Source organism: Syngnathus scovelli, chromosome 15 (genome assembly GCF_024217435.2).
Source record: "Syngnathus scovelli strain Florida chromosome 15, RoL_Ssco_1.2, whole genome shotgun sequence".
In the NCBI taxonomy this organism is placed as follows: domain Eukaryota; kingdom Metazoa; phylum Chordata; class Actinopteri; order Syngnathiformes; family Syngnathidae; genus Syngnathus; species Syngnathus scovelli.
Genome location: NC_090861.1, coordinates 3,439,286 through 3,461,598, shown reverse-complemented (window position 1 = coordinate 3,461,598; position 22,313 = coordinate 3,439,286). Strand labels below are relative to the sequence as shown.

Sequence of the window (22,313 nt, the reverse complement as noted above, 5' to 3'; positions counted from 1 at the left end):
AAAACATTTCTGACATATAAAAAAAAATAATCTCATATCATCTTGCAGCCAGATTCTGCTTCAGCAGGACATTATGAGTTCAAACACATTCTCATACGAGTTTTATTACACAATAATCCAATTTTTCAATAAGGGGATGCGTTGCCTAGCAACCAGCTCGATGGCCTCGTTTACCAGCGGAACACATTTTCTGCCGCACTATGCCGTTGTCATGACAATTATACACACACACAGTATATATACATACAACAAGCATATAGAAGTATACAGTATGTACACAGAATACTTTATAGTACATACTATGATTATACATGTCGTGCAAAACACTCGTCTAAATAAAATCAATCAAAACAGACCGGTTGCACCTTTAGAAAACAATTTTAATTTGAATGCACGGGTGGACATTTTTTTGAGAACAGATTGTGACAAATGAAAAACACATGACGTCTATTGTAGGTTGCTTAACATGTTAAGTTGATTATTCAAACAGCTGTCCGTCCGTGATATCATGAAAACTACCAGCAGCTCCAACCTTTCAAAGTTGGAGTAAAGTGTGTGTGTGTGTGTGTGTGTGTGTGTGTGAGAGAGAGAGATTAAAGGCATCCTCAGAGGAAAAGAGAAGCAATTTCAATTTTAATTCTAATTTAATGGCATTAATATTATTATTTGAACTCCTCTCATTGCCCAGAAGACCCAAATAAATTAAACATTTCTTTTCACGACCAGATTTGAATACACTAAAATTGTAAAGTCAAAATCATGTTTTTATTTTTGTAAGGGAAAAAGTCCTAAAATTGAATATTACATGAAAGTATTCTATGATAAAGTTGTAATTCCAATTTATATTCCTTGTGATTTTAGGATTTTTTCCTCGCATAACAACTTTACAAATCTTTTGTAAGATTAAAAATCAGTTCAAAAAAACGTAACAATGAACTAAAACAGCAAAGTAAAAGTTGCATACTTATGAACTGATGTCGACGTGAGCGTCACAAGGAGCCCGATGATGTCACGCACACACATGGAGTATTAACATTAATATTCTTGTTATTGCCTAGTTTAAATTTTCTACAGTTTTTATACAGCAAAAAAAGAGAGACTAAAACAATGTTGTTGCTAATATTTCAAAAGTGTCAATTGTAGCACATTTTGTTTTTGATATTTGGTTGTCTTTGAATTTTCAACCCATTTAACGGTTTGATCAAATCCAAATCAACATGTCCAAACGATTTCTGTTACTGTGCAACATTGCTATTAAAAAAAAAAAAAAAACTTCTAAAAACCTGGAAAAATATCTACAGTATAATCATCAGGATGCTTTTTTTTTTTTTATCTGTAAATACATAAAAAAAAGGGGAAAACTTCACAATTGAGTCCGACGCTGCTAAAAGAGAAAAATGCACCGAAATTGAAACGCTTATAGCCGCAAAATAATAAAAAAAAAAAGATATTTTGCTTTCCATGCGATAGATAAATAAATATTTAGCCTCCAGGCTGACTAAATACAAGCAACTCGGACAAAATGAGAAGAAAGGCAGCTGAAGAGCATTTATTCAATATTGAATAAATGCTCAAATATTATCGTCAAGCTCTAGATGTTAACTAGTAAAATTTGATCATCTTACTAGATGCACTAGTAGCAGGCAGTTGTCAAACACTAAGTTCAACAAAGAGCGCATCCTTGATTTTCTCGAGGTCCACCTACTAGTCCACTCTTTGTCTCCACTAGTAAGTGTCTCACCTGCAATTATCCAACTAGTAAGCAGAAATGCCTTCGAGTCACTTTTGTGAGCATAGCGCAGGTTTAATTACACACTGAGAAATTGAAAGTAGTGGAAAAAAAAACAAAAAACGATACAAGTACAATTCAGTCGTCTTTGCTAGTGAGAAAAAGGTGTACTAGTATGTGGACCTTAAACTGGATAGTGAATAAATGCTCAAATAGCTTTACATAGCACTGAGCTATCTAAATAACATCCTGGTTATTACATCTGCATAGCAAAAAAAAAAAAAAAGAAAAAAGAAATAAATAAACACACAGAAAAAAGTCTTATAGCGAAACACCCGCTTGCTCGGCTACTGTTATTTTGCTCCAAAAAAAAAAGAAAAAAAAAAGATACACACGATTTCGTTCCAGACCTTTTCGTTTGTTACATTTTTTTCTTGTATTTTTTTTCATAGAAAAATGGGTTTCTTTTTATGAAGCGCACTTCCTCATTTTCAGCCTTTTGGCCTCCGATTTGCCGGCCGGCTAGTCGTCGTCGTCGTCCGCCACGGGGTCGGCGTCCCAGCACGTGATGTCAATCTCTACAAATACCAAAGAGCAAGAGTCAGTGTTTGGATTTATTTAGCAAAAAAAGAAAAGAAGAAATAAAAAAGAATATTAGTGGAATGACTTCCTGAACCACTAGGTGGCACTACAACACCACACTAGACTGGGGGAGAAAGGGATTTTTGAGAAAAGGTGCATTGCAGACTAACCTGGTGGCTTGTTATAAAAGACAGGTGCGGGTTTTGCCGAGCCCTGCTCTGATTGGCCGAATTCCTCCTCCTGCGATTGGCTGAAGTAGCCTTCACTTGCCTATGAGAACACAATTGAGGGTATTAATTATTAATCGTGAAATATCAAGGAGTGTAACATACCTGAGTTGCTTCCTTCATCAGCATCTCGCCATTGGTCATGAGCGTCTGACCGTCACCGGTGGCGTGCTGCAGCGCGTGCTGATAGCTGAGTGTCATCTGCTCGGCGGCGTCGACGTCCACCAGGCTGGTCGGGTCGTCGTCGGCCGCCGAGCACAGGCCGCCGTCTATCACGTCGTCGAAGCTGAGGAGCGGCTGCGAGCGAACGCCGCCGGCGCCGTCTACGAGATCCCCGGGAGGCGGGTCGTCCATCAGGTCTACCAGATTGGAAGAGGCGCGGGAGGGCTCGGCCGGGGGGGCGGCGTCCCACACGTCCGCCAGGTCATCTGTAGTCGAATCCCACGCGGAGAAGGCGGCGGGCTCACGGGCCCGGGGGGCCACGCTCTGTACCGGCTTGGCGGTGCTGGACTCCTGGATCGGAGCTTTCTGCTCCTGCTTTGGCTCTGATCGACAAACACCATTGGCTTATCCGCCTTCTGCTGATTCGACAAAATATTTCCGTTACCCACCCCAGTCGAATGCGAAGTCGTTCTCCATTTTAGCGTCCTCCTTGATGGGCGTGGTGACGATTTTAGGGATGGGCGAGACGGCGGCCACATTGCGCTCCCCGCTGGCTTGCTCGTCGTTGTCCCCTAGGGGGCACAATAGCACACCACGGTAAAGTGCTACAAAAGTCAAAAAAGGTGCGGAAGACACTCACAGGTAAGAAATGAAAGAAACACTCTATCGGATTTCTCAATTGGCTCCTCCTCCGTCTTGCGTCCGGGAAAACTCGCTGTACCTACCGGCGGCGCGGTGCGTCCGTGCGTGTGGCGCGCTGGTGCGCAGGGGTGACACACCCCTGGGCGGGGGAGTCGAAGTGGGGCTGCTGGGACTGTGCTGCTGTCTCAAGAAGGGGCTGTCCAAGCGGCCTAACGAGGGGGGTGGGGGGAGGCGGGTTTGGGCCACGGGGGGGAGTGCGACACGCAGCCACGCCCACACGCAGCCGACATAAAGACGTAAGCAACGTAACCAAGGGAGAAACACGAAATAGGGGGGAGGGGGGGGGGTCATCGTGAAGTGAGTAAAAAGATGGTTGGGGTTAAATGGAGGGAAAAGAAAGAGAAAAGAGGAGGAGGAGGTTAGTGAGCTGGCACACGCCCACAGTGCATGCAAGAAAATGAAATGCGGCCGCTTCTTCCTCTTCTTTTCGTGTCAATAAATAGCAGAAAAAGAAAAATCCAAACCTTCCAGCAAGCGTAAAGCGCAGTGTCAAGTAAAAAAAAAATAAAATTGGCCGCATGACAACTTGCAGTTGCCATAGAAACACTGAGGGAGGCAGGGCTTATTTCACAACGGAGCCAACAGACTTCCGATTTCCGAAAAGTTCGTTGACATAATGGCGAGGTGGAAGATTTATTATTTTGATATTTGCAAAGTCTGGAGAGCGTTCGCACTTACCGGCTCGGTGGATGCTGACGGGTGAGGTGTCGACGCTGATGGTCATGGCTCGTTCCTTCTGCTTGAAGAACTCGCGGGGGTTTCCTGACCGCTGAGCTATGATGGCTTTCGCCTCCTGAACATGTAAGAGGGATGCGACAAGTTTTGTTTTTAATTGCATGTTTGGCATGATTATATATAAAAAAAAAATTGTGACAAAAGGAAAGTTTGAGCATACCTCCACTTCAGACTCCTTCTTATCCAGGCTGAGGTCATCGATGCTCAGCTCTGCAGGCTGCGGAAATCACAATTCCATTCTTTGTAGTTAATTTGACTTTTATTCAAAATGAATTCCACTCTGGAGAATGCTGTTGTCCCGTTGTCATAGCAACAGCCACTTACTAAGGTGGTCTGAGTCTGCAACCTGTCTTTGGCCTCCTCTTCTTCTTGTAGCTTCTTCCTAAATACACAAAGCACAATATGAAATTATGATGATGTCTTTTTTTATTTTAATTTTAAACTAAGCCCTGAGAGAATGCGGTCCACCTGTGCTCTTCGATCTGCCTCTCTCGCTCGCGGTACCTCCTCTCTCGGTTCTCCTGCTCTTTCCGCTCCAGCTCCATCCGTTCCTCCTCGAAACGCTGACGCTCCTCGGCCAGCTTCTTCCTCTCCTCCTCCTTCCTCAGCTCCTCCTCGCGCTGGCCATCAAAAATCCACGTCTCGCCAAGTGTATGATTGTTTTTTAGGGTTCGCTCCACCAACCTTGGCCTGCTCCCAGAATTCTTCTCGATTGATTTTCTTCATCTCCACCTCCGCGTTGGTCTTTTGGTATACCGCGCCCTTCTCCCGGGGGGAAGAAAGAACAGAAAGAAAAAACATTTGTGTGAAAGATGACAAAAAAAGCCTGATCCTAATAGCGCAACTTTAAATCGTATTGTAATCGGCGTTAATCGTATCAGCCTCGATTATGTAATACCACGTCTGCTAGCTCCTCCTCTCTGGTTTTCAGACGGCTCAGGACGGGACTGGCCGCCACCGTCGTCCCGTTGGTGAGACGCTGTCCGATGGCGGACGGGTCGATGTCGTCCAGACTGCTGGCGTTGATGATCACGGCCACACCCTGAAGAAAGAGCGCAAAAAATACTCAGTGGTGACATAAACGTGGACAATCCCGTTCACCGCCGCTTTAATCTTTTACTCCTTTGAACGGCTCGGCAAATCCTAAAAATAGGCCGTCCGCCAGGTGTAGCTCGCATATATATCACTTAAAAGAGTGACAGTATTAGTCATGCGAGCTCACACGCTCCTCTTTGATCATCCTACCACGTTTAACACGCTTGATTCCCAAATAGAATATTCCATCATAAATGTAGAAACCTTTTTTTAGTCATGACGTGCACAGGAAAATGTCCCAACTTGCCCAAAATGGCCGCCTCCAACCAAAATGGCTGCCACTTCCTGTTTAATTTGCAGCATGGATTCTTTTTTGGTGCATGTTGTCATGCTAGACATGTCCGCTCAATTTCGAGAAACCGATGTAAATCGAATATGTCATCGGATCTTGATGAAGATTACCTGGAAGAAGTCTGCGATGGTGGCCACGTGGCTAGCACAGGCGCACTTCCTGGCATCGGGAACATCATCTCCCACCTGGAAGTCAAGTCATAAAACTCAATAATAAGAATGGCGCTGACTCGGTGAAGAGAGTGTTCCTGAGAAGCTCGTGTGTTGCGTCACGGTGATAAAACGTAATGACACAAAGCGTTATTTATTCCAACTGTTAGCATGTTAGCTTTAGCTCTGGTTGGAAGATCTGGATTATCCTAATAGAAGTGTCTATCTTGCTAACTGTTAGCATAGCTTCTATAGTTTGGTTTTCTGAATTGAAAGATTTTCTGTGTTTTTAAAAACAAATTTTTTGGAGCCTATGTGTGTTTCTTTTTTTGTGTTTTTTTAAACTTACCCAATTAATGAGGATATATCGCGGCAGGGCAGCGTTGGGCTCCTTCAGGCTGCAGAAGCCGTACATCACCCGGGCGTGATCAAAAGTCAGCGTGATCTCTGCCAGGCCGCCCCCTGCAGTGCAAAGAAAAATCGTCGTCAATAAACGTCATCTAAAACGGAAGCGGCGGATCAAACGGAAATGATGACCTCCTGATGAAGCCAGCGTCAAGTCGTTGCTGTCATCTTCGTACGTGTACAAGGCCCTGGAAATAAAACACAAGATCACATTAGGGTTTTATTTATAGACAATATTAGGTGCTGCTGTTTTGGTTAGCAACAACATTTTGTGTTAGACGCGCGTGTGCCTCGTGGGGATGCAATTAGCAGCCGGTCTGGCTGACCTTACGCTATTTTAGCCTGCGGCGCTTGTCTGACTTTGTGCTGACCTCCCTCCCTCTCTCCCTGATTCTCTTTCTGCTTAGTCACCCAGCTCGGGGGAAAAAAAAAAAAACCAACGTCCTTCTTGTCATCATTTACCAGCCCCATCCTATCTGTAATGTGCTAACAAAAATGTGCTCCAGACATCATAAATTTCAGTTTTGGATGATATTCCATCCAATTTCTATCGTGCTTGTTCTCGTAAAGGTCACGGCAGAGCTGGAACTGTCTGATTTTTGCCGAGAGAAGCAAAACTGGACACGTGAAGACCAACACTCATTTGTCAGCAATCAGCTAATCAACATATCGCACATTTCTCTTTATATCGCCGGAAAAAGAAAAAACAAAAGAGGGACGAGATGAGACGCAGGTTAATAATGAGACGGTGCCTTATAAATAATTCTTTGCAAAAAGCAGACAGCTGTTTATTATTCATACACAACTCCCGTGACCCAGAAACTGCTCCAAGAAAAATCTTGAGACTGTCAAATCATGGTACTGGACGAATTTCAAAAGAGTACTGATGAAGACAAAAAAAAAAAGAAGAATAAGTGGTGGTAAGTGATTGCAAAGAACTAATCAGATTAATCACGAGCTTGTGGAATTTTCCTCACATTTCTCTCCTTTTATAGTTTTGTCCAAGCACCTCAATTCCGGGTCTTTATTTCCCATTAGCAGCGTGGAAAAAAAAAAAAGACAGGCCACTTGGGAGTGTCGCCATGGTAACCGGGTGCATCCCCCACACCCACCCCTCGCTGTAATGTAGGCAACAGCAGTTTGTGACCGGAGGCTAGCGGTGGCGTTAAAGATAGGACGAGGATAGTGGAAAAGAAAAACGCATTTATAGTTTGGAAAGAGGCTGCTTATGGAACAGATGGTCCCTGATGTATTTGTAAAATTAAAATAATGACTTGGAATAAAAATTGAATATTTGCATCAATATCCAGGTAATATATAGGTAATATAAATTTAGTTTTTTTTGGGGGGGGGGGTATATTTTCGTTTCTTTTATTGTGGCCTACTAACGTGGAAGTCTGAGTTTAGACATATGCAGCAAAATGCCACTAGAGGGCGACAGAGATCTTTTCACCGAGTTGAGTGAGCCGTCAAAAGTATTGAAACTGTTAGTTCAATTCATTAAGACTGAAAAGCTTTGGGATTGAGCAACCCAATTAAAAGTCTTGCAACATTTGACTGACATTTGATTACATTTAATCTCATTATTTGGTGGAGATGAGCAAAAAAATGTCATCATATTTATATTTATGACGAATGGGAAGAGTTCAGCTTGATTTGAACAGGCATTTGAACAACGCAATATGATTTAATTATGATTCAATCAGGTTGTGCAATTGATGTGAACATTAAAGAGCAAAGTCTTGCTTCTGTTACCATGACAACCTCTACCCAAAGAAACTCAAGACAAGAGTTTCAAGTCGGATTTAATGAATTCACATGCGGTGAATGGCCGTGCTTTCATTGTCTTTACTCCCCCCCCCCCCCCCCCCCCCAACTGTGTTATGCATACATTTGCTGGTGAGATGGCGAGAACCAGTCCACCAAAAAAAAAAAAAAAAAATGTCTCCTTCAATGGCAAAAGCATGCAGCCCGCTTAGGGAGTTATGCTCAAACAGCTGGGGGGGGGAAAAATCTGAGTAAGAGAAAAGTGGAGACAGGATTGTGTTATTTATTGCACAAAAAAAAAAACATAGCGGTGACTTCATGCACAAGCAATGGAGTGAACACACAGACGTGAAGGAGGGGGAATTCATTGGTGATGAGTAAGACAAGGGAAGCGACCCACAAGTAGACACACTCACACTCAAGTGAAAGCAATTTTCTTTCAAATTACAGTCTGGACTTGAAAAAAGAGTCGGGAGTAAAAAAATATATATATATTGTCTCTCTACGCATATCCGTTTTAAACAGGGTGGCTATTTGTTAGCCTGTCTATTGCAATTTGCATTACTTGTTAGCATTGAGCTAAGAGGATGTATTTGTTCTCGCCATAAAACATCAGCACCACTGGCGCTACTTTAGCTTTTCCCCCCGCGACAACGTCACGCAGATGTTTGCGGGGCTAAAAAATGAATTGACCAGATGGGAATCCGATCGCGGCCAAACCACCAGCAGAATCGGCGGCAGCAGCTGAGGCGGCGAATTGAGCAAGATTTTTCCATCGATGTTTTTTAGCTGTGGTTCGTTTAGATTGTCTGGGTCAGCAACATGTCGGCGCTCACAAAAGAGGCGAAGAGACACTTAGCTCGTTGCTGTAGAGGAGTTAGAAAGGCAATTATGATCTCAGATTGCTGTGAAGGACGAGATTAAATCTTAAAACTCTGATTCGAGATCGAACGGAAGTTGAAACGGCGAGAGCGGTGTCGCAATAACCATGTGACGCATCTCGCGTGGACCAAAAAGTGAAATGAAAGCAGCACACGTAAAACAGAAGTTGGAACTACAAAAAAAAAAAAGGTTCTATTCAGGATATGAGCGGGTTTACGAAGGCAAATTTTTTTCCCGACCTTTTCGTGCAAAAGGTCTCGGTTGGCGAGAGTGCGTCCCTCCCTTGAGGGAGTGAAAAAGCAAGTCCTTCATTCCAGAAATATTTCAAATACCCTCCAGATCAAGTAAAATCACAACTAATTATATTTTAGGAGTACAATTTAGGAAATTCCCGCAATGTTCGTGACTGCAAACGGCCTTCATAGCGTCCCTTTGTGCGGTATTGAGCTCATGGTGGACTTCCTGCGAATCCTCCGCTCACGGAGCTAATGGCGTCCGAGCGCTGACCCGCACAATAGTTGGGCCGTTGCCATGCGAGCGAGTGTAAACAACAGCGAGGCCGCCGAGAATGTTTGGACTGGGGCGACGCGAGTGTTTGAGCGGGACCCGATGTTCTGGGGCGATAGACGCCGTCGCTTTTTCTATTTTGAGATGTTTTAGACGAACCAGCAGGTGTTTTTGTGTTCATGTTTAATCGGGCGGCAACAAAAAAGTGGCTCATGTGTGGGCCGAATAGTTTTCATTTGAGACTCGGCGGCGGGCGTCAAGTCGCCTCCGACAGAGACGTCCGTCGGTGTCGCGCGAGGGGAGCTGCTCTTAAAAAACAAAACAAGGACTCACACAGAGTGGCTTTTGTGAGCCGCCATTTCGTTTGATAGGCCGGGTCGGCGTAGGCAGCGAGCCAGCGAGGCCTTTTCCCTCTCGCCTGCTCGCTACTCTAGTTTTTTTTCATCTTGTCCTGCCCACGCTCAGATAGAAATTGCGTTCCCGCTGTTCCGTTCTTTTATTTCTACACATTTTTTTTGCTGCTGTTTTGGTTAGCAAACATATTCTTATCAATGATTGCAGCTGCACCCTGTTTTGTTTTGTTGATTAAAAAATGGAGGCCTTCATTTATGGTCTTATTTATCTATTAAAGCAAATGTCACAGATTGGTCACAACAATAAAATAACAATCTATTTCCACGTTTGATTGTGACTGCAGTCCAGCTCGTTTTTTTTTTTATCGGCGTTATCAAGTTTATCGTCCGGCTCGGCTTGCACTTTGCCGCGACCTTTGCAAGCTCCGTGTCCCCCGTCGCATCGATTTGTCGTTAAAGGCGTCTACTCCCAGTGTTCCCAGCAGGACTAAGCGCTGGACCTTTAAGCGGCGCCCCCATATATCGACATTGGCGAGGCTTCTCGGGGAGAAAATACATCCCCGAGGTTGATAGCGTTGAATAGGGTTACGTTTAGCGCCATGTGATCAAAATGGAGGTCAAGTGTGAGCTTGTTTGTGATAATATTTTAAATAAAAAGCATTTTCTTACCTGATAAGATCAGATGGTAAAGAAGAGACATGTAAGAGAAAAGAGGAAACGACAAATTTGTTAAATTGACTTCAATCGGGATAAAGAGAATTAAAAAAAACACATCTGAGCATTTTTAAATTTCATACAGGCAGTAAAAAAAAAATCCCCCATCCCACTTGATGCTTTCGTGTCAAATAATGAGCTATCATTTTGCTACGGCGAAGAAATGACGTGAGGAAGAAAAGGATGGAATGGCCGCGCCAAATGGAACGAAATCATTTCATCCAATTCACGCGATTTCACTTCATGCGGCTGCCATGAAGCATTATGATGCTCGTCAGGGATCTTGCAGCGGCGCTGGCAGCGATCGAAATGAAATTACTTCCACCACTCAAAAAAAAAAAAGAAAGAAAAAATGTGTGAGAGAGAAAGGCCTTCCAAGTGGGAGGATGCCCAAACAGATGATGAGATGCGCCTCCTGGCCCTCGAGCTGTCAATCACACGTGGACACGCCCACTCCAGTCACCGATCGCCAAAATCGCCAAAATTTCAATAACGTGTTACCTTGTTACACGAATATCTTAGCGGGGTGTACATTTCAGTAAATAACAAATCTTTCGGATGCCAGACAAGTGAAACCATGATAAATAAAAACTATTTTCTCCCAGGTTGTCCGCCCTTAGCCCCGCCCCCTTTTTTATCCCCTCTAGTCCAATCGGGTAAATTGCAGCCTAATAGCAAAATAAGCTTGTTTGACTCAATGTAGAGCATCAGCAAATGAGGTTGCCGCAGCTCCATGCCAAGACACCACATGAGGTCCTCAACATGGTGTTTTCCCTGCAGAGCCAGACCCTGTTTATCTTTCTATCGGGATTGTTGATAGCGAGAAAAGCTGCTGGCGACCAACAACAGGCGCTACAACAAAACACCCCCCCCCCCTCGTTTTTCGTGCCATAGAGTAGTCTGGGTAAATTAAGCTCGCAATAAACATCTCCTAAAGTCACGACGGTCAATCTCAGAAGTTTAGCAACTGTATGCACACACGTCAATGTCCGACACGCCCTCTAGTGGCAACAATTTGTCGCTACGGTAAATCAAAGATGAAGAAACGGGTGGAAAAGCACTTAAGATGCGATAATTGAGTCACATTTTTTTCTTGACTTCAAAGCATCTCGTAATGTGATGAAGTATCAACATGGAGTGTTAAAACAGGCTAAAAAAAAAAGTCAGCTGGCTTTGAGGAACAACTCAAGTCATGACTCACATGCAAACATCGGCTCACTTTGTTTAGGATTTGTAAATGCTCAGTCGACTCCACTGTTTGTGTTTCCTAAAAAAACAAATCCACCAGCGCTTCAGAAAGCCAAACTTCAGAGCGACAACAAATCATCTCGTTCAATCGATAACGTTCTCCGATTGCGGTGAAAACAGGAAGCGTTACGAGGACGATAGAGTCGGCTGACCGGGCGAGACGAACGAACGGACGGATGGACGGAGCTGTGTCCTTGAACATAAATCAAGTGAGGAGCCTCTAGCAGCATGAATAAAACATGTTGTTGACTTGGTCTGACTGGAAACAAAAAGGAGGAGCAGAAGAAGAACCAGATAAACAGATGTTCCGCCCGCTCGTTAATTCCCTGACATCCTTTGAATGCGGATAATCTGATTTCTTTTATAACCAATTATTTTAAATGGGAAATCAACACACACAAGGATAATTACGATTTTCTGACCCACACACGAGAAGTCTGTCGCGGTATCAATTAATGGAAAACAGCCAGATTGACGGAAAATACAAAAGTAGAAGCTAGGATAATCGTTAGCTGATCCGGTAATTTTTTCAGCTCCGTGTGGGTGTTCGCCAGAAATAGACGTGAGTGCCAGCGTCACTCGTTTACCTGCTCGTCTGACACGCCACCGAATCATCTGGAGTGGCGCTCAAAGCGTCGCTTGACTGTATGGATAAAAATAACGATTGCAACAAAAAAGTGAAGATCTTGCGTTTCAAACTAGCTCAGTTACAGGTGCCGTCTCGCGGGATGATTCTGGGCCCACCGTGGTTATTTATAGCTTCTTATGCAAAGTGACAGATAGCGCTGCTTCACCTTCTTTATTATTTACCGCCATTTTGGAGCGACTGATTTATACTGAGAGAGCAAAGGGTGAGCTGGCTCCTGAAATCCACACCAGGATGGACCGACCGAGTCATGTGACCGAGATTGATATCGCTGTGAAGGTTCCGGTGGGATCAAATCTACGGCTTCATGCTTTACATAATAGCCTTATTTTGCGTAACACACAAACTCTGCCAATCTAAAAAAAAAAAATTCTAATCTCTCTGCGTCGAGGATACGGCAGCTTGCGGGCCGACAAAGCGAGAAGATCAGAGCACTTAAACGACCGAGAGGAGCAGCAGTGAATCATTTCTATTTCCAGAGACAATCGAATCGGTGTCGTTTGACAATGAAACGGCCCCTGACATTGATTTAATCGGCGCTTTTGTTTCTTTTCTCGACTCGGCGTGACGCTTCTCTTCGGAGGCAAGCTCGGTTAGGCTCAGGCGGCATCCGGGCCCGATGATGAGCGAGCGAGTGAGTCGCAGCCGGCAGTGACATCATCGCACCGGTTGGCGTTCGTTCCCGAGCTCATTCCAACTCAATTACGGCCGACAATAGTCGATGTATTCGCTTCCATAAATGATTTAGGCCGCTGTCGCTCCGGCATTCTGCCCTGCACAGCCGGTTCTGAAGTTCGGAGATTGAATTTTCACTCGGGCTGCATGTTTTGTCATCTCGTCTCTCACTTCCTCGTTTTCAACCAATCACGGACCACCTCGGGATCGTGATTGTTTGCGTTTGTGGTCAAGGACAGATTGCTCTTGTTTTGGCTCTAACTGCCGCTTCTCAGAATTATTTTCCAAAATTTCTTGACTTTTTGCTTCATCACATCAAAATAGAATTGCAAATTTAAATATATATAAAATTTGACGAGGTGTTCTTTCATTCTGTCTTGGCTTATGTCTGTTAGCAGACTCATGTGTCAGGCATACGGAGAAGAGCGACAGGAGCAGTTGGTTGGACCCAGATGGTCCAAGATGGACGTGTCAAGCGTAAAAAAAAAAAAAAAAAAAAGAGAAAGAACGTTTCAATCTGTGATTTCTTCTCATGTCACCATTTACGGATGCATCTTCTTATTCCAGTCAAGGAAACCAAAGAAAGAATTGATCCAATTTGAAATATTTATAAGCAGCTCTTTTGTGGTCCACATTGAGCCGTGATGGTGCTCAAATAGCCTCGAGGCTGATTGTCGGAAGCAAACAGATCGCGAGGAGCTTCGGGGCACAAGAGATATCCAGAGACATATTCATTTCAAATAAAATTTAATGAAAATGACAAAGCAGCTTGTATCCAGGCAGAGCGAGTGAAACCTGTGTGGAAACTACCCACAATGCCCCAGTGGGCCTCCCCCCCCCCCCCTCCCCCATCTCGAAACACACACTTCACTGCAAAGCGACAGAGTGCTGAACTCAGCAAACGTCAGGCCAAGCTGCAATCTGTTGTTTGGCTTATTCGTTAATTTGGCTCTCGGAGTATTTAGCAAAAGTGGATCGTTGCGTCATTACGTTTATTTAGATTCGTTTCAAAGCGGCAGAATACGGATGGTAAACAAAACGGTGAGTCGACGGGAAGACAATCCAAGGACGGCAGGAGGTGGGAGAGCTTACGCGGCAGGACTGCTGATCTTTTACTTCTTATTATGAAACGCCCCGAAATAGCAATTCTCCAGCAGCGTTTGTTCTTTTGCGCTCTGGCGCTTTTATCTCAACACGTCCGAAACGAAGCATCCGTCTTCATGTCCGTCGTTTTGTTCTTCCACGGGGTTACGATTCGGGTTGGTTTAGTATCGTGACAACTTCAGTGGAGATTAAATGAGGAGTGACGGGGGAGTCTCTAGTCCTCTTGGGGGGGCCCAACCCGAGCTTTCACCCCTGCTGGGGTCAAACATGTTTAGCCAAATCCTTTGCTCCGCAGACACACGCGTGCCATCCAAATCCCAGTTAAACTCCACTACATGGCAGGGAGGGGGGGGGCGGGATGATTTCTTTTTCCCAGTTTTCTTTTTACCGATTGATCGTCCGATTCCCGATTATCTTCTCATCAAACACAAAGGCCGCAGCTGCCTTGGCATTATTAGCGTCCCATCTGGCTAGAGGCAAGATGGCTAACATTACAGCGGCGTTGGAAAAAAAAAATCGTCTTGTAGTCCGTCCGCCTGAAGCTGAACGCATCGAGGGACGGGCAAAGCCTTCAAAGGCTCCCACCATCAAACACACAGGTGCCGGCGGAGAACACGCAGCCCACAAATCCATTTCATCCTTTTTTTTTATGTCCACCTGAGACCCGGAACGCGTTTACTCGGTTCGCTCGGCTCCATCCTCGGAGAGATTCCATCCCGCAGTCTCGAAATAACAACAGCGGAAAAACGACTCGACTACTTAGGTCTTGCTGACACTTTTTTTTTTTTTAATTTAATAGTAGTTTCTTCCTAGAAGCTAAATTAGGTAATGTGAAAATCTACCAAGAGGGGGTGATCATAAAATGCGTATGCAATGAGTACCACTTAATTGATTGCATTTGATTGCTGATTTGAACATTTCAGAGCATAACCGATTCCTTCGTTGGAATTTTTTTGTATGCTTGTGCAGAATGGAGCGAGAGCGGGCGTGGGCAAAGTAGGACTTTGTCATTCTCCCACTGAGCATTTACATAATCAAGAATCCTGTAGGCCTGCTATCATTTAGTTGCCTCCCCCCCTCCCCTTCCTTAAAAACCAATTACATAATTAAATATTTAGACATGCATTACATTTGAAAAATAAAATGACACTATTTTTTTACAAACATATTTTGTTGCAGCTGCTCGATCGTAACAAAGTCAAAAGTGTCCCGATGCCGCCGGAGATGCGGGGATCAGCTGGACGGATGTGCAAACAAAGTGGGCGGGGCTTAACGGGCGAGTTGACGCGTATGTGCCCCACATTGTTTACATGCGGAAAAATCTACCGAGCATGAAACAAAGCGACTTTGCAATTTCACACATTTTTGTGTAGTTTTCCAAAGAGGCCACAAGGTGGCGCCAAAACACCAGCCAATAGGAAAGTAGCACTACGACTTGTCTAATAGCTTTGTATGTGTGGGAGAAGCAATATTTTGAGCTTAAAACCGTAATTGTTGAGCTTTTTTCCGGAGCCACTGCAGGAGGTTCAAATCAGACAGATTGTCTCTTCGTATTGTGTTTTGACGTGGGCGCAGCTCGCCGAGTGGCTCCTAATGGACAACGCTCCAAGTTTGAGGAGTCAAGCTGCGCTCAGCTGCTTTGGTGCCAACGCGCCTGCCGGGGGGCTTATGGGATTGATGGCGGCAGATAGACGAGGGAGGGGGGGGGGGGGGCACGCGACACTGACATAAACGCTGGAATTAAAAAGTCCAGCTGAAGGAAAGCCCCACTGAGCCGGTTTGTTTGGAGAGCATCATTCGGCTGGGTGACAAGGATACAAGTGGAGACAGGAAGCTGCTAGTTTAGCTTAAGCGGGGTATTTATTTTCCGTATTGTTCATTAAATGTATTTCTGTCAGATACTCTGCACATGCCAGCATGCTAGCTAACAGACTGAGGATGACAAAGGAAAGATGGCTGCCCTTTCAAAATGCAGTAAAAATCACAGAGCGTAGCGAGGACTATTGCGCAACCCCCCAGTCGTTAAATCAACAAAAAAACAGCGGGTTGGTTTCGGACAAAATTATCATATTTATCTTTTACTTTGCACAGTCAAGAGCGACGCTTGCTAGCAGTCGACCGCGCGTTTGTACACTTCTTCATTCCTGAGTGACCGCACGGAAATGGAATGCAGGGTCGGAATCTGATGAGAGCGTTTCTGACGATGGCGGCGGTATTAACGCGGAATCCAATTAGAAAAGTATGCTCACCCCTCTTTAACATTCACGATTGCTTTTCAAAATGAAACACAGTCCCCGTTTGAATATTAGTCGCTCCCGATGAATCCGATTCCTTTCTCCGCCCACATTCTCTCCCATCAATGTCTGTTAATCTCATTTTCATGAACGGGGGGGTCTGGAGCTGCACAACTCCATCCTACACACCAAATAAATCACTCGTCGTCTTCCGCCGCTTGGGAGGTTCGTTCGGTGACAATCAATGTGCGGCTGTGAGAAAGGTTACAAATAAACCGAAAAGACCGCTGGAGTAAATACAATTTATATTAAAATATAAATTGGAAATGTAGGTCAGTTTGTCGTGTTTAGTTCAGCGGAGAAACACTTTCGAATAATCCACCACAAATCGCCGAGATGAAGGTTTCTGTCTCGCAGACAAAAGAAACCAAAGAGTCTCTCGAGACCGAGGGGGAAAAAAAAAAAAAAATGTAGGAAGATAGAGATCGCGGGCCTGTCCAGAGAATATCACGGTCTAGTCTTCATTGCCTGGAGCAAAAGGAGTCGAGCACAAAGAGACGTCTGTTATGCATTAGAGCTTCTGTAATATTTAGTAACGAGAAGAGCGCAGATGTTAGCCGAGACGATAACAAAAGTTGACTTGATCTGGATCGACAATCTTTGTTCATCGGAGGTTTGAACTTCCAACCTTAGAAGCAACCGCAAGTCTGGGTTATGGAAGTAGTTCGACATCTTCACGCACTTGAAAGCGCTCGTAGTTTTGCTATTTTCAAGCACGCAAAAAAGAGAAAGCAGGACGGGAGGGACAACAAAGAGCATCTAAAAATAGTTTGAAACCGGAGCTGGTTGTAAAAATCGGACGATTCAGCAAATCAGTACTTTTTTTGGGAAGCCATTTTGTGATTGCTCAAATCCGTCACAAGAGAAAAAAAAGTGAGCATTCAACACTTGAGAAGACCCGAGTCTTTTCCTGCTTCTTTCAGTTCTTTGTTTGGTCGTGGCCTTGAGTTTTTGCGGGCCTCTTGACACTCGGAATGTCTTGCCTGATCGAAAGGAACAAAAAAAATTCCCACAGTGAGTCGACAAGACACGATATCAAAAGACGATATGTTTGCCTGATGTTTAACGGACGTTTGGACCCCATTCAGGGTTTGTGGATGATCCAAAAGTGAAGTCCAGAGGGACTAAAAGACTAAAAGAACCAGCTGGTCAAAGTGAAGCAACATCTCCTTGTGATTTGACCCCAGCTGCTTGGGAAGCACAAGTTATTGATTATCATTGATTGTCACACTGAAGAGAAGACAGGGAGTCGTTAAGTCTGTTTTTGCTGACTAATGATTGTTTTCTTCATCTCATAATCATCAGCTGGAGGGGGAAGGGTGGCCTGTGAGGACATTCCAGACCGTCTACGGATGGTTTGATATCGGATAACCTTGACTCGCTCGCTCTCTGAGCTTTTTTTTTCTAAACCTTCTCTGATGTCTGACATTTGCGGTTTGCCGAGGAGGGTTTTTTCTTCTAGCTTCGGGGCAGTTTGGGTGAAGAGAAGACCTAGGCGGGATTTTGACATTGAGCAGCCACGACAAATGAAGATGTGGAGAAGGAAGAACCATCACATGGCAGAAGGAGGATGAATGCTAACAACAGCTAGCAGGCTAGCTGAGGGAGCTAGCAAGCTTCTAAAATATTTTATATAAGCTATAAAACATCTAATCTTAACAAGAGAAGCTTCAGGGGCTACGAAATAAAGGAAACTGGGCAACACTTCCTGATTCTAATCAGGCCACAAAATAATGATGCAAAAAAAAACAGGAAGTGACATTTCCATCATCAAAGTTGTTTATTGCTGCCATTTCGCCCTCTTGCGTAACAAGGTTAATGCCTGCTAGTTGTATGCTCGGAGCAAACACGTTACGAAAGAGTTTTGATCCCTAACGGTGGTGGCTGGGGACAAAAAATAATTTTTGAAGACGTAAAAAATTGTTTTTAAATCACCTAACCGGGTTACCCATCTCCAATCAGCTGTGATAACAACATTGATGACGTACTTGCTTCCTTGTCGTCATTGATGAGTGTATCATTACTAGGGCGGCGGTGGGGGGGGAGCGACGGGGAGGTGTTCCGTGTTGTTTGGGGTCAGCCGTGTTTGCAAGTCTCTGCTTTTGTTCAAATCTCATCAAGTGTGAAAAACGGGGGCAGGCCCGAAGCCCCGGGCGTCATTGCCGTCACGCCGACATGGCTTTTAAAACACAAATATTTGAGCTTAAATATGAAAGATTTTTTTTTTTTTTGGGTGTCTACAACTCTTTTAATTACTTTAGGGCTAAGATGAAGCTAGATGAAGCTCTAAGCTAGGAAAAAAAAATTCCCCCCTTTCAATGCAAGCCAATAATGAGTCAAGGCTGTCAGAACGATCGGAAAGGAAGGACACAAACTAATGAGTATTGATCGTGAACAACAACCGAGCAGAGCTGTTCATGATCGTCATAGCTGTGATGACGACTGATTGATCAAGAATCTTAAATATCCAGCCCCTAAAATAGTGATTTTTTTTTTTTATCTGTTAGATCCAAAAAGTATCAGGGACGATTTTATTGAGTTTCCATTTTGAAGTCTTTGAGTTCACTTCAGGATGGCTCAAGTGGATTTTTGTTGGCGTAAAAACTCATAAGAGGAAACTGTGCAGTTAAATTTACTTTCAAAACAGCACAGTTTCCATTTTAAAGTATAACCAAAGTGTTTAGTACTTCCCTTTCGAATGCTCTTTATTTTTTTGTGTATTCGCTACAACAACAACCAAGCCCTCCCGAATTTATGACGACGTCGATTGATTAATGAAGAAGACGCCCTCTTATTTCCAGACCGGAGGGAGCCAGAAGCAGATGTGTCCGATTCTCATTTCCCCATCTTGTGATCGACTCCAACCAAAATATGCAATCCGGGCTACGTCGTTACACAAGCCGGGTTATGCTGCCAGCAGTTAAAAGGCTCTATTTACAGTTTCGCTCTCCAAAAATCAACGAGAAACATCATTTGCTCTACTCGACCGGGGTCACGATCAAGGACGAGCAGCTTACACGTTAACTACAACTCTGCTGAAAACGCAAATATGACCTTCGCTAATGTTACAAGCACCATCAGGCCTTCTGAAGGAATAAATTATTCACAAATCACTCGCTGCTGGAGGGAATAAACAAACTAGTCACAATCCCAAGCGAGGGACAATTGAACGGGACCTCACCCCCTTTTTTTTCATGGCCAAGCCTCTAATTGATTATGAAACTTAGATGGCATAATTAAAAAATAATTCCAAAAAAATGTCCCTCAGCAATTTTGCTACACTGGCATCAAATATTGATTTGTCAACATCAAACTGTCACCGCTGATTTAATCACGCACATGAAAAATGGTGGCTTCAATCCATCTAACTGGAACAGTGCTTGCATGTTGATTGATTTGGAAGGATTGCACAAAAAAGACCCATTAACGGTGTAGATAATCTATTTGGTGAAGCGATTGAACCAACTTTTATTTTATGTTCTTCTTTCCAGATATTGGCAAGGATGAAATCAATTGGATGTGTCGATTTTCTCTCGCAAACGGAATAAACAAGTGGATGGAAGCCAGGGAGTTACTTTCGACATGTTGTTCCGCTCCAGCCCTTAAGGTGGCAGTCAAGAGCATTGTTGTCCAATTAACAATCCCGAGAAGAAGATAACGGCGCTAATGCTAAAAATAGTGCTAATTTAACGTAACTAATTTGACATTGAAAAGGAAGTGTGCCATTTTGATTTGAAGCAATAATTTCAGGGGGGATTCTGAGATTTTGGTCAAAAAAATCCCAAGCATTAAATTGTACATTTTTGCTAATTAAAATTCCATGAAAATTGTTTGTCCCTGAAGTTAAAACTAACCCAATTGTCACAATTGTATGTTGACAAAATATCATCAGAAGCATACCATCAAACATGACCTCTTAAGGCCTTTGTGACTTTAAATATGTGTATTTTTTGTTGTTAATCTTCTCTTCCACGCACAAAGTTGGCCATGTTAGTACACTGAAGGCCACAAGGGTGAGGATGGATGCTCTCTTTACTTCCCCCTCCTCCCCAACCCACTCCCACCCTGGCCTCGCCCCTTTCCTTGCTCGCCCTCATTTTGGGGATGCAGGAGCTCATCAATATCTCAAGCACACACGCACACACAGACTGACATTGTGTAAAAAAGTCACAAATTGCTTCCATCTGGCTGCAACGCAAACATAGCTGCAAACAAAAGCTTTTTACGCACACTCTGCAAAGCTCCTAAAACTCACACTTTCACTAGTTCGCACACATTTCAATCGCCTAAATCAAAGCTACAGGCTCGGCTATGGATGTCCGGCGCATCCTCCATAAAAGAGGAAAAAAAGAGAACCACCAGACACCAGCATCCTTCGCATAGACTGAAGCCGGCAAAGGTGCGAGGTGAGCGGCGTGGGCCCTAGCCGGGACCCGGTGGTGACTTACCAGTCGGTGTCGGTGCTCTCGTCGATGACGTCCTGGTAGGCGGTGAGCAGGGCCAGTCTGTTCTTTGCGAGATTCACAGCCATATTCGAGCCCAGCGGAGCATCCAGGCCGCTGCTGATGGAGGAAAGACGCGGAATGAGTGAGGAGGAGGAGGAGAAGGAGGGAGAGGATGAAGAGGAGGAGGAGGAAGCCATGAGTGGTAGAGACAAAGGAAACGTCATGGTGGCCGAGAGGTCCTAGCGCCGCAGGGTTCAACAACAGGGAGGGACGACCTGCTGCTGGGTCCTAGTGCCACCCGTTAAATAATAAAAAAAAACGAACTAAAATTGTAAACTACAGTTATTCGAGGGAAAAACGGGTATAATTAACATTTATTATAAATGCGTGCTAAAGTAATAATGAAATAAAAGAAAGTATGATATGCATACATAAGTAGACTGTCACAACTAAACTGCAATAATCTTAATTGTCTTTTGCAGAGGATAAAGAATATATGCCTGTGAGTCAGACTGGAATTATTTCAAATGATAGACAGCGGATTAACATTTTGATAATAAACACATTCAAAGCCTTTAAGGGACTAAAAAAAAGTTCTTTTGTGCAAGGTCCTTATGAACTCGAAATTGGGCCCCCCCCCTTCAATTCCCGGAAACATTTATTCGAGAGGCTTCGCACATTGGCCTGTGGCGGTGGTGGTGGGCCGGTTGTCATGGTAACCTGCTTGCCTCACAGTGTCCAACCCTACACGGGGGATGTTTTCCTCCCATAGACCTCGCGGGGGTTGGCTCCAAGCCCGCATACCTTCATCAGTGAGGGCGCTGTATAAAGGGAGATGAAGCGAGGGGGGGGGGGACCTCGATTAACACGTTCAGAGATGTATTCAAATCAGAAAAGTTGCATTCTTTTTAAATTAAACTCAATTAGTGGCAGACTAGATTATTCAGCATAATAGTTGGAGAAATGTGCAAACAGCATGCTTGGATCCAAGCACTGCTGGAATGAGAATGCATCGGATTAGCTTTGGAATGCTATTAATTAGCGTGTACACATTCAAGATTGGCTTGGGAATGTGAATTTAGCTACTGAGAACAAGAGTGGGCTAACGCCATTGTTAGGGGTGTCACAGCCAGTTAGATTAATATCATACAAAAGCATCTCGGCCTTCTTGGGGTAATTGGGCCTATTCTGGTCCCGAGCGAGTTAACACAAAACTGCTACCTTTCCGTTCCCTACCGAGCGTGACGGACAGAACAAATTAGAACAGGGTCCAGATTAGCGTGCACTTGGTTTGCCGAAGAAATAAATAACACTTAGAAATATGGAAGAGTTTAATCCGGCAAATGGTCACCGAGAGCGCTTGTAAATCCTCAGATTGAGGTCAGAGCTTCTGCTAAAGATGGAAAAAAAAAAAAAAAAAAGCTTACTTACATTTTAGGATTTTCTAAAACTTGTGTATTTTTTTTTTCATCATAAGGTTTATAGACATGTTTGGCTGGTGGCTTGCAGGATTAGGGAAAAAATAAATCACTGCAATATGACTCAAGAACATTCTATCTATCTATCTATCTATCTATCTATCTATCTATCTATCTATCTA

The 22,313-nt window shown here is 44.0% G+C and overlaps 1 protein-coding gene across 4 annotated transcripts; it reads right to left on the bottom strand.

The window, feature by feature from the left end:
* Window positions 1-359: 359 nt before the first annotated feature.
* On the bottom strand, window positions 360-20,952 carry dbn1 (drebrin 1). Of its 4 annotated transcripts, none has more exons than XM_049742772.1 (15): window positions 20,717-20,952; window positions 6,211-6,266; window positions 6,023-6,135; window positions 5,635-5,709; window positions 5,036-5,179; window positions 4,822-4,902; window positions 4,606-4,757; window positions 4,462-4,519; window positions 4,298-4,354; window positions 4,081-4,201; window positions 3,426-3,551; window positions 3,150-3,272; window positions 2,644-3,083; window positions 2,482-2,581; window positions 360-2,307 (listed from the first exon to the last, which is right to left on the bottom strand). In XM_049742772.1, the coding sequence occupies exons 1-15, from the start codon at window positions 20,935-20,937 to the stop codon at window positions 2,252-2,254; spliced, it is 1,923 nt and encodes a 640-aa protein (XP_049598729.1). In that variant the 5' UTR covers window positions 20,938-20,952; the 3' UTR covers window positions 360-2,251. The 4 variants fall into 4 exon arrangements, with proteins under 4 accessions (XP_049598729.1, XP_049598730.1, XP_049598732.1 ...); XM_049742773.1 differs by having other exon boundaries at window positions 4,081-4,195; window positions 4,822-4,899; window positions 20,717-20,925; XM_049742775.1 differs by lacking the exon at window positions 3,426-3,551 and having other exon boundaries at window positions 20,717-20,925.
* Between the last annotated feature and the right edge of the window lie 1,361 nt (window positions 20,953-22,313).